Consider the following 12,949-nt stretch of genomic DNA (forward strand, 5'->3'; position numbering starts at 1 on the left):
GTTGAATAGTGATAGCGCCGACGCGCTTATCGCTCACGTCATCCAACTGACGTGTCATGGTTAATCCATGGCATTATAGTACAGTTTCCTGCTACTGGTTACAACTAGTAGCTAAACGCGTCGAGACTGACTGCCGTATTCGAACTTCAAGATATTTACAAGAGACGACACGTACTAGATCCATTCTAGATACGTAATAGTTTAGATTTCAACTAGTTCTCTTTTGCAGCGCAATTCGGGCAACCAATGTCACTTTTACGTTAGATACCTAGAGTTAGATATCTATTATATGTGAATTGGATCTCTAAGCCATATCTTGTGGAAATCGTTGAAGAGTATCTCCAGAATCGCGCAAATGTCACATTTGACAGGTTAGATCTTAAACATATCGTTATCGTATCTTGGCGATGTCTAAAAGATATCTAACAGATGTCTATTTCAAAATCCGAATCGGGTCCAGAGTGCGCGTGACAAACTAATTAATTTTAGTGTTGATTTTCGTAGGTCAGTCAATGTGTGTGTCAACTGTCATGTCATGTACCCATTGGTTTCTGCAGTATAAGGGCTCATTCACGGTGCGAGAACTCGCATGCGAGTTTCATTACATTGCGTTATTTGATGGGTCGGCTGAATTGTTGTAACCTCAATGGTCCGCAATGTAACTAAAATCGCATGTCAACTAAATGAGCCCTAAAGGTTACATCCGGATATGATTATCAATCTCCGTGATAAAACGAGTGACGCATTGAACGTTATAATCGTGATAGCAATGCGGCTACGACAGCAACGCAAATTATCAGGGAAATCGACAGTTTCACCGCGGGTCAGTCTAAACTAACTCTGTACGTTTTTTTTTGACGCTCTGACGCTTTTCCACATTGTGACGCTCGCCAAGTAAGTCGTTGCTTAGTTAAAAGTGTGGTCTTGTAAAACGGAAAAAAAATATGGTTGTCTGTAAAGTTGGTTTACGGACGATAATTTTGCGATCACGCAAAATTATCGTCCGTAAACGTAGACGTTATCAAACGTCATAAGAAAACATTGAAGAAAAATTGCATACTTTTATACGTTACCATGGAGATCTGTCCACAATGTGACACTTTTTCGTGCATGCTACCGGTGTTCATCGATTTATAAGACGTTATCACGTCAAAAACAAGGATTGCGATCTCCGAACCGATCACCGTCTGAACATCGAGCACAATGTAAAATGTAACATTGGCAAGTGGCGCGGCGGGGTCGACGGCCGGATCCGGCGCCGCGACCTTGCGCGCCTCACCTCACCTACATACACGCCCGCCCACTTTTGCTTTCGCACATTCGCAGAAAAACACCGGAACGTAATGTCAAGTGGACAACTAGATCTATCAGTGTCAATGTCAAATGATAAGACAATTCTGTGCAAAATGATTGTTTATTAATATAAAATATCGTTTGAATTTGGAACGCCGCGCCTTAGACTCACCACTCACCACCATACCGCCCGCCCTAGCCTACTACTACTACATAATATATATATATACGCTCTCACTTTTGCTTTCATTACATTGGTAGGAAATAGGTACTAGGTACTATACAATGTATCTAATTACCTACACTTTGTTGTGTCGTAAGCGTAACTAACTTACAATATTTACTTACATTTAAAAAGTACCTACCAGTCCCGCGTTAATCCATTAACAACCCAATGTAAGCGAGCTGCAAAAGTAGAAAGTATGAATATAATGTGTCCTGTCCATGCACTTTTGCAGCTCGCTGTACCTACAGATGGGTTTAAAGATTTTTATTACTCATAAAGAACAAAAGTTCACTTACAATGAGCTTAAACTATAAAGAATTTTATGCATCGTTTACAATTACAGACATCCAGATATCGATGATAATAATTAATATACATTATCACTGATATATTTTTTCAGCTTGGTTTTAAACATTTTTAATGATTTACAATCTTTCACTTCACTGGGTAAATTAAGTTAGATTGTTATAATAACCTATTTCTACGGACGGGAAGTTATTTCCATGTATTAATTACTACCTGTGTCACTCTTTCTGATTACACCGCAATAGCTTTAAACCTAATGGCATACTCGCAGCCATTCATTATTTCCACTGTTTCCCCGATGTTAGTCATTGCCTCGCCAGTCGTTCTTCAGTTGCCTGATAATTGGTAAATACGTTATTTAAGCTTTATACACACAAGATGGGTGTAAAGTCGTTGCTAGTTTGGAACTCAAATAACAATGAGCTTCTTGGTTCTACATTTGTAACTTGCTGCTTCATTTTAGCCTTTTCTCTTCCGGCATATGCAATGCAATGCAACACACACAAACCGTTTATTTTTGCCATTACGCGGACAGAGGCTTTACACAATTTATTAAATAAATTCCCTCAAGAGCTGACGGCTATGATTTCATGTTGCATGCTCTTAAAAATTGGGTCAATTAGGGACAAAGCTCGCAACGAAGTGCAAGAGTAGGGGATCGTAGCGCTAGCTATATGTGTACATTGCGGCTTCACAAAGGGCGAGGGTGCACCCTTGACGACTCGAGACGCCACCCCGGCCACCCCCCGCCATTTCTCCGTGGGAACCTTTAATCCCACACCTATCAAGGAAACAGACACCCACAAACCCACTCATAAGACCCACAACCGCCCGCATCTACCAAATAACGTGTCAAAATTTCGCATTGTTCTACTTTACCTGAAGATTTGGCTCCACAAGACTTTCAAACAACTTACCTACTCGGAAAAATGCTTCCCATTTAAACTTGAAGTAAAACTCGCTGCTCATGTCATTTGGATGAAACGAAAGGCACTTTAATACGTTTTCTATTTCAAGCGAGAGAAAGAGCGTCACTTATGTGTCAGGTTAAAAATTATGATTGATATGCTTCATACGAGAAAAAAAAATATTAACGTCTACCGCTCTCTAGGTTGAATAAAAGGGTAAAATCATTCGTTCATTCGTCACAGTATAGTTGCGTCAAGCGTTAAGTCTACGTGCGATGAATGTTACGTGGCCAAAAATAATACCGTGTGTCGGGCGGGCAATGCAGCGCGGCGTTGCGTCACTGCACTGGTCGGCAGGGCATTGCACCTTAGCTCGCGTCGAGCGCGGCGAGTGGCCGCCTAGCGTCCCTCCCGCGTCCTCCCATACGATCAATCGCACCCATTCAACAGCTGATTGCCATTTAACCTCGGACTTGTTGATATGAATTACAAGCTCGGAATCGTATACGTCTCGACTCGTTTACAGAACCGGTGTCGCTTTCATGTTATTGTTTCTTATCTATTAGCGATGGAAGCTTTATTTACATTTGTACAGGTTTACATATCGAGTAAGTTGAGATTAAACAAAATAAAACCAAATCATGAGCTTTCCTTTGTGCTGCTTTAGTGAAGACGATAATATCTCTTAAATTCCGTTCACAGTACACAACCAAAACAGCGTACCATAATATAACCATATACATAAATAATTAGATCGAGAATAACCTCTCAGCGACCAAATAAGATTTATATGGGATTTTTTCGCTCCCATTTATCAACATTACAAATAATCTTGTTCATTCCAATTTTGTCACAACCCATATTTAACTGTATTATAAATTCCGGTGACCAGTTATTGATATTGCCATTCGTTTTGTTTTCAGTGGCGTGGCGGTATCGAGTCCTTCAGAGAGCGGTAGCGGCAGTAGCGACATCACCGAGCCAGCGTCCCCGCGCAGCCCCGAGTCGAGTGGCGCCGAGGAAGCCGCTGGCGCGCGCATGCCGCCCTGGGTGAGCGAGCCGGCGCCGGGCCCGCGCCGCCTCCCGGCCCAAGCGCCCGTCCGCCGCTCCAACCAGTCCCAGCGCACCGCCGAACACCATCGGCGCATCACCGAGTTCTTCAACCACAAGATGAAACCCCAGAATGGCCTCAAGCGGGACTCCTCCACACTCAATAACGATGACGCCAAGAAAAAGTGCCTCCCCAAAAACGGCGTCACCCACGACCTGGAGAAGTACATCTCCTACTTATCGTATACGCTCAGCCCTAAAGTTTTACTCGACGTCAGTAAACAGAATGCAGCCGAAGCGCAAAAACCGTTGAACGGAATAAACGGCGTCATTGACACTAATAAAACGACGGGGCCACCTAAAACTACGAATCCGAGCGGAAATGGGTTGATAGATTACAGTAAACCTAAAGACAATAAAGATAAAATTCACACTACTATGAACGGATTTATGGAAGTGAGGCATGGAACAGAGTCATCAACCAAAGAAAAGTTGTCAAATGGCCATCTGAATGGATTCGTCGACGGCAAACAGCAAAAATTCGACCCATCTGCTAATAGGGTTGCTCACTATAAAAAACAAAATGTTGACTTGACCAAACGTAAAGTTCCGATCCCAGCATCTAACGAGTTAGTTGGTTTTAGAGTTAGTTCTACAACAATGAAACCTAGAAAGTTATTAAACCTTAAACCTGATACCACGAAGATGAACGGAGTGGTAAGCTCAACAACAAAAATGGATAGCAGGATGAATGGTGTCACCTGCGGTTCAAATAACCTAAGTTTAAATCCGGTAACGACTAGCCCGACCACAAAGAAGGAAGCACAGAAGAAAACTGCTCAGCCTGCTAAGCGCACTAATAGAAAGTCATCAGCATGTATAGCCAACAGCAAGAACCTAACATGGTCTAAAGTGAACAACCTCAAGCAGCAAGTTCAGATACAGAAACAAAACAATTGCGTTAACTCTGTGCCAAGCAGCTCGGGAGTGCCGGATGAAACTAACTCCACGCCAAAGATCAACGTTCCAAACGGAGTTCGACAAGTTCCGATGACGATGAATGGCAACATTGGCAATCTTAACGTGCCTGTCACCAATTTCCAAAATTGCCACCAAATAAATATTCCGCAGCCGTGTAATGGTACCGTAACATCCACCAATATGGGCCCGTTTGTTGCTGTACCGCAGAACGTAATGCTCACCGCGTTAAGGATACCACATAATGGACTTCCAGCGCAAACTTTAACCAATCACCAACCAAATAATATGAATCCTTACAACAGGACAAACGTGAACGTGCAGAGCCCAACTAAGTTTGTGTTTCCCATAATGCAAAATCTTAACGGAGCTGTAGTCCAAATACCTAATTTAATGGCGAAGATGCCAAATTTTGTTCTTCCCCAAACATCACAATTAACTACGCAAAGGCACGATCCTTTACAAAACCAACAGGCTCAATTTTTAATTAATGGAACCTTACTAAAGCTTGGAAACACAATGGCAACACCATATGCAAATGTCAACAAACCAGCAATGCCGACGACCAGCCAGTCTGGTGTTTCAGTCTTGAATAAAAATCTAACAGGGATGTCGACGATGGGTGTGACAGTGCAGCCGAAACCAAACTATGCCGTTAACCTTAGCCACTCGGTACTAGTACCACAACCGGGCTTCATAGTTACTTCTGTGCCAAATATGAATGTTAAGGAGACTTGGAGTTACGCCAGTACAAATCCAGCACCATCACCTCAAACTTCATGCTCAAACACGATAATGCACCAACCGCCGCCTATGGTTGCTACCTTCTCTACTCCTACGTTACATTCGAGTAGTATCCCCATAGCACCTGTCAAACCACCCGACAATCCGATACAGGGAACGGACCCGCCAAGCAGCACAGTAAAAGAACCAGAACAGAATGAGGTACTCATGCCAAAGTGTGATTTTCCTTGGCTGTCCAAGACGTTCAACAATAATATCGTCCCATTAGATGCTAGCAAAAATATGTTGAGGCCTTTCGCAGAAGTTAGTAGTTTAACATCTAAAGTAGATCATTATTGCTCAGAAAAGATCAGCGATGACCTGTTGGACCAGGATGAAGCGGAAAAATGGAAAGACAGTTCGATGACAGAGTTAAGAAAAGTCGAAGAAGTTGCTAAGAGAGAAGATACTATCTTCACACAAATTACTGTCCTAAAGGATGTTTCATCTAACGTTCAAAGCTCTGTGATAGAAGCCAATTTCTGTAGCACTACCATGGAGTCTTCCGAATCTGGAATAGGTACAGGATCAGACAAGTCAATAGATTCGCCAAGTGACTCGCAGACGAGTAAAGAAGGTGACGACGACTCGTTATCTTTAAGTATTAGCATTAGTTCAGTGGAAGGCCAGAGTTGTCAGAAGAGTCCAATTCTGAAGCAGCCGAAAACGTTGCGCTTTCCACCGCGGAAGCCGATTAAAGCGAGCAGCGACAAGAGGAAATCCAGCACCGATACCTCGGGGTCTGTCACCGTGTGTCTTTGGGAGAACTGCAAGCAGGAGTTTGAAAGCGACACTGATCTTTTAGAACATTTACAGGTGAGTTATATTATGAAGACTATACAATATAGAAATTTTAACTTTATTCTAACGAGATTTATAGTTTTGAAATTCTCTGTAATTTCTTTTTATCGCTAAATTAATTTTAGAACTTGTGATGATTGCTAAACAATGCAAAAGACCTATTCAATACAGCAAGGCAAGCCAACTTGTCAGATTTAGCTTTGGCAAAGTTGTACTTTAACATACTCTATTTTTTTTCAGTCGATCCACGTAGATGCGCAGGCGGGCAAGGAAAATTACGTGTGCCAATGGGAGCGGTGCAAAGTGCGCGGCAAGCCGTCCTGCTCCCGCCTGTGGCTGGAGCGGCACGCGCTGTCTCACGGCGGCAACAAGCCCTTCAAGTGCATCGTCGACGGCTGCGGACGCAGGTTCTCCACTCAGGTACAATTACGTTCCTTGTCGTAACCCAAGCAAGCAGCACACCAGGGCAAAAATCTGTGTAAAGTTCTAGCCACCAAGGATCGCCAAAACGGTACCACAATAACCATACTCATCGCCGCGTCGTTCTGAAGGTTTGATGTGTTTTTAGTCTTGAATTTGCACAAAATTCGCGGCACGAAAGATGCAGATCGCCAAAACGGTAGGTACCACAATTATTATACCGATCGCGGCGTCCGTATGTGTTATTGTCTTATCGTTCTGAAGGTTTGTTTCGTTGGTCTTGAATGGGTATTTCTTTGTTCAGTTTTAGGCCCGTGTTCACGGACTCAAATTTCGAGCAGTTTGTCTGACACCATAATGCGTTGACATTGTCAACAACACAACAGTCAGTACATAAAATCATGCTTGCGGGTTTTTGCACGCGGACCTATGACTTGAAAAAAGTCAACATGTCGTCGTCATTTCTTTTTACATATTTTCATATTTCCTAGTTTGATATCAATCCTCTTCAAATCGCATCCAATCATTAATGATTGGATCGCTCTCGCTCTTGTTTCGCCTATTCCTGTATGATATTGTCGTCAGATCAGCTTGTAAGCTGTTGTCTAAATTTATAAACGAATACTCGTAAAATTGTTTTCGTGTCTAAAGTTTTCGTTTGCTAGTGCTTCAATCATTAATTGATCACGTGGCACGTAAAAGCAACTACAACTTTAAGCGATTTCTTTAATTTTTAATCTCTATCGTTATATTTTAATGATCTCTTAAAATTTCGTAAAGTTCAAATCTGTCCTAATATTTCTGTGATGTAGTTGTGTCGATCACATTTGGATGACGATATGAGGAGTTCGACGTTACTAACCAGATGGGTTTTACTAACCAAGAATAAAGCTGTGATGTTTTCTTTCCCCAAGGAAGGAGTGAAGAAGGTGCGCTACATCCAGAGAAAATTTATGTCCGTTATTATTTCTACCGCCCAACAAATATTTACTCGAGACCGATCGATGAACAAACAAATTTCATACAAAGACTTTAAATGTTTTACTTGTGTTGATATTGCGTTTATTCGAGTCGATACACTAGTTATTCACATCCTCTTTGGATTAATTCCATCTTCATTAACATTTAGGGGTACAAACATTTATATTTTTGTATTTAAGCTGTCTAGTAGTCGATCCTCTCTTACTTTTTTATTGTTGTATTTATTGAGCGATAATGTTTCGTTTTTTACTACACCCCGATGAGGCGCTAATGCGATGCACCCGATGACCAATCAAGTATTGTTTAGAACTAACTAGTTCTAAGACATCATTTCAATAGTGGATCTCGTATCCATCATTGTCATCATATCAATGGTATATAGATAGATTTCACAATGACTATTTGACTCGTAGCATTTATTTAGTATTTTATTAAAAATCAGCAATGAAAGCTTTAATAGTTTAAGTTAAAATGAGGATAAGAAACCGATTTTCATTGTGATTTCATGACCTAAGCCATTGTCATTAAAGCGATAAGTATTTCAACATGTAACACGAACATTGGTGATTACAGATACTGCTTGAGAGGCACGTGAACAACCATTTCAACGAGGTTTCGCCCAACGCCGGCAGCGGGAAGAAAACGACTGACAGCGCGCCCAAACTCATTCGGAGGAATGGCAAGAAGCTGCGGTACAGGCGGCAGCCCTGGTCAGGTCAGTTGGGTACCTTTTGAGCGTTTCATTTTTCTTTAGAACTTTACTCACGCAACAGATGGCGTTGTTGATCAAACCTAACCTGGTTAGATTTGCGACCTATCGTGCTAAAATGGCTAACACTAATGCCAAATGGCTAGAATGCCTAATGGCTAATGGTTAAGTCTTAACATAACATAATCAGGTTATTTATTGTTATTATTGCTTTGTCACGACGAGCGATATTTCAAGATCGTCCGCTCCGCCTCCGAACGACTTAAGGCCACGGACTGAACGCACGCTACCGGCGGCACCACCGCTCGGCACGTCGGCAGTCGCGGGCGTCCAACCCGCGGCCTAATAGGTCCCGGACGCACGGTGATGTGCGGCCACAACCAATGATATTATATAACCATAGATAGGTTATACTCATACTTGAGGAGCACAAAAAATACTTCCATATTTATTTCTGTGCCTACGAAGAAATCTGTAATTTTTGATTAATTTTCTCATTCCATCCATCTTTGTCACACTCGTTGTTAAACATAAGGTCGACCCTTCCTCTTTCGGTGTGCGGGAGCTCGTTAGCACGTGCACATTCCTCGCTTGTCCAGCCGCGACTAAAGGAAACTTGTCCAATTTGTCACAAGTTAAGCGCTTCAATTTTGGAACGCCTATAACCTATCTTGAGTTATAAATCATTGGCCACAACTGACTGATGTCTCGTGTCGCAGCGCGCATGTTCGACTTCTTCGACTCGGGCGTGATGGAGCGGCTGGCGTGGCAGCTGTCGCGCACGGTGCGCTGGCGGCTGGGCGGCGCGTGCCCGCTGCGCGAGCCGGCCGGCCGACACACGCTGGCGCTGCTGGCGCGCTGCACCGCCACCCGCCGCAACCCCGCCGCCGCACACACCGAGATGCTGCTCACATACTACCCGCCTCATGTGTGAGTACCTACCTACAAGCCACGATGCTATCCCCAGTATCCCCTGTGTCTTCACGCCTGATGGTGATTTGATTGTTGTCGCTCCGAATGCGACCACTCTAGAGCTCATTTAGACGGCGCGCGAACTCGTATACGATTTTAGCTACATTGCGGACCAATGAGGTTACATCAATTCAGTCGACGGATGACACTACGCAATGTAATCAGTAATCAAACTCGCATGCGAATTCTCGCCCCGTCTAAATAGGCCCTTAAAGTGACGCCGACGAAACGAGATAAAAAATCTAAACGATCTGAGTTTTATTGCGATAGCGAGCAATTATTATCTCTCGTATGCGATATAATGTGATAAAGATTCCTTACTTTTTTGCAATCTCTGTCTCGTTACGTGGGCATTTCTTTAGAATGGTCTAACGTGCTGCTAATAAAAATAAATAAAACTTGATAATTGTATGAATTCTAGTATGCGTACGAATGCAACAACTTTTTAAATAGGTACTACACTACACAAAAATATTGGTAATTCTGAAATGTAAAGTTACATACCGTGCGTAAACGTGACAAATTAGATCTAAAACAAGTACAACGCTTTGACGAATTCTTAACGTAGGTACCTACAAAACAAAATGTGAAAGGAAACGCCTGACCACCACCGTCCATCAGGGGCCTTACCATGATGTCCTTTAGAGATTCAGTTTAGGGAAGCACATCATGGTAAGGCTCCAGTTGCCACTAGTGTTTACAAATGTAGTGAGATAATTTTCATACAACACACATTATTCGAAATATACGGACAGGACACTTTGAGATTGTAAGATTAGTATTAAACTTTACATTAAATTATTAATGTATTTTTTAATCTACTCTCCAGCACAGACTGTTTCGAGATTTGTCTATAAATTGTGTGTGTATCAGGTAATCCAGGTGGGCCTTATAGTTACGACCATTTTCATGTCTTTTCTTATCATTTTACGTGTTTTATTAGGTTTATTGTTATCACCAGTTTCATCATTTGCGTTAAAACGTTCATCTAAGTCAGGATACTTAAGGTATTCTCTCATATTTTATGTTGCTATGCACTATAACCATGCGCTTTAGTTATTTCTAAGCGAGGGCCATGTGCATTTTATCAAAATTCCATATCATTATAGTATTGTAGAGGTTAAATAATTATGGCGTTATTCATAAACGGCTGCTAACTTAATCAGTTGATGATCGTGGTTTGTCCCTATCTGTCCTTATGCTATAGAGAGGACAAACGACTATCATCAGCTGATTAACTTAGCAGACATTTATGACTAACGCTATAAATCTTTACATACAAAGCTATAAGAATAAAATGGTTTTCAAAGCCTATATCTGACTTTGTCACATATAGGACTCAAAAGGGCTTTTTCTAAAATAAATATCGAAAACACGATTCTTTCAAATCTGGACATTCTTGGGCTCATTCTACTCAGAATCGACAGCACTCTCCATCCTACCATTAAAAAAAGATGTCCCAAAATGTCCATTCCATTACGTCACGTTTTTAGTATGAGAAAATTTTTCACTTGTATGAAACGTGACGTAGTGGAATGTACAATTTTCATACAAAATTTTGGGACAATTTTTTTTATCATCAGGATTGATGAATATGCTAGTGATTCCGAATTGAAAGAACCCAAAAACACCAGGATCTGGGAGAATCGGGGTTTCAATATTTATTTTAGAAAATGCCCAAAAACGTTTTCACATAGTGGAGAGGCTGGGATTGAAGTGTTCGATCCCTCGACCTTAAGCGCGTCTGGACGGACATGAAATACAGTTTACAGCTATAAATTCCCGATTGACATCTTTATTACAACATGCATTGGTCCTCCGGAAATATACTAGGTATGCTCTCTGTTGCCCTCTAAAAGTGCCACACGGGATTTAAGAACGGACAGAAAGTTGCTAGCATACAAACTAACATCAATTGTGGAACTTATAGCATCTTCAAAATTACATTTTTTTTCTAATGCGGCAGTAATCGTGTACCCTTTTTTTTTCGAAGAATCTAGTAAATTTAATGTTAAAATAAAAGTTTTTGCTAGTAGCTAGGTATGGGTTGCCATTCCTTATTACCAGATATCGGAATTTATGGGCAAAATTTAATGACAGGTAGAGTTTCTATATATATATATATGTGCATATATTTATTTTGTATGCATTATTTTGGAGACGATGATAAAGTGTGAGCATATTTTAAATGACTGGTAGATAAGTACCAAGTTTCAAATATACTTATTAAATAAAGAAGAGAATTGAGCAATTTTTTTGGTACATTTTTATACTTTCTACAAAATTACGTGTAAATATTTGCCATTAAATTTTGCCCTCTAAAATCCGATGTCTGCTTATTACGTAGCTCAAAGTTAAAACCACGTTCATTCGTTCATGTTGTAGTCGTTGAACGCATTAACATTTCCTAATAAGTACCTATATCGTAATTATGAAAATTAAGCCCAAAAGTGTCATGCCTACATTTTTTTTGTTCATTTTACTTTCGCTTACATAGATTGCATGCTCCACATTAATTAGTTATAACCAGGATCGCAACCCAATAACGCTGCAACCACAATGCAAGCTCTCATTCGACGATCGGCTTCAAAAACATTGGAGCGAGCGATTCACTCGACCCGAGCGGGATCGAATACGTAATTTCTAGCTTCGATACGACATTTGGCGCCCGATTTTTGTGTTTGCAGCTCCACCTCGGTGTGGCACCGGACGGCACGGTCAGTAACGCATCTCCCGTTTCCAGGATCGAGGACGAGTGGGTGCCCGCCGCGGAGGTGAAGCGCATCAAGCGCGTGGAGATCGCGGCGCTGCCCGCGCACACCAAGGTGTTCCTGTACGAGCAGTTCTGCGCCTCGTACCGCCGCGCCGCCCCCCCGCCGCCCGCCCCGTCCCCGCCGCGCGCCTGCACGTCCTCGCGCCTGCTCAACGACCTGCTGAAGAAGAAGGACGAGTGCGGCGCCGCCGACGCGCCGCTCTACTACCCCGAGGGGCCCGCGCGGCCGCAGCTCAGCGGCGCCGGCAAGCGCAAGCAGGGCCGCAAGTACGGCGGCAACGCCTTCTGGCCCTGCGGACGGTAGGCGCACTGCGGAGCGAGCGACGTCCGGAGTCGTGTTGACGAGCCGCAGCGAGCGGTTAAGGTTAATCCTAGCGTTAATGACGGAAACGTTACACCGTTTTCGATTTATATTATAGTTGAAATGACTTTAGCTCCGGAACCGGCCGTGTGACCGTGTTCGAAATGTACCGCTCGGTCGGACCCCTCTCGCTCCGTCTATGAGAGCTTAAGTGGTTCGGTAGCCCGTTGAGAGCCCGCTAGCTCCACACTTGTACATAGAACGGTAGGGACGAAGATTTAGCGGAGGCCGGGTCCGACAGATGTTGATTCTCCGCGTCGGGGAATATCGCGCCAAAGATTCGACGGTCCGCGGCTTTAGACGTAGTATCGATAGCGGAGGTAAAATTTTATTCACAAGACTGATGCTTACTTTTTTATAACGATATTGAACGGCGGGACGAACGGAC

At 42.7% G+C, this 12,949-nt stretch overlaps 1 protein-coding gene across 2 annotated transcripts in view; it reads left to right on the forward strand.

Moving 5' to 3' along the window:
* Positions 1-12,504, forward strand: part of LOC134662749 (zinc finger protein jing) — a 188,239-nt gene extending 175,735 nt beyond the window's left edge. For both annotated transcript variants that reach the window (XM_063519032.1, XM_063519033.1), the window contains exons 2-6: positions 3,657-6,360; positions 6,586-6,765; positions 8,320-8,461; positions 9,175-9,385; positions 12,171-12,504. In XM_063519032.1, coding sequence (XP_063375102.1) covers positions 3,657-6,360; positions 6,586-6,765; positions 8,320-8,461; positions 9,175-9,385; positions 12,171-12,504 — 3,571 coding nt within the window. The remainder of the gene's footprint in view (positions 1-3,656; positions 6,361-6,585; positions 6,766-8,319; positions 8,462-9,174; positions 9,386-12,170) is intronic.
* Positions 12,505-12,949: the final 445 nt, after the last annotated feature.

Source organism: Cydia amplana, chromosome 3, assembly GCF_948474715.1.
Source record: "Cydia amplana chromosome 3, ilCydAmpl1.1, whole genome shotgun sequence".
In the NCBI taxonomy this organism is placed as follows: domain Eukaryota; kingdom Metazoa; phylum Arthropoda; class Insecta; order Lepidoptera; family Tortricidae; genus Cydia; species Cydia amplana.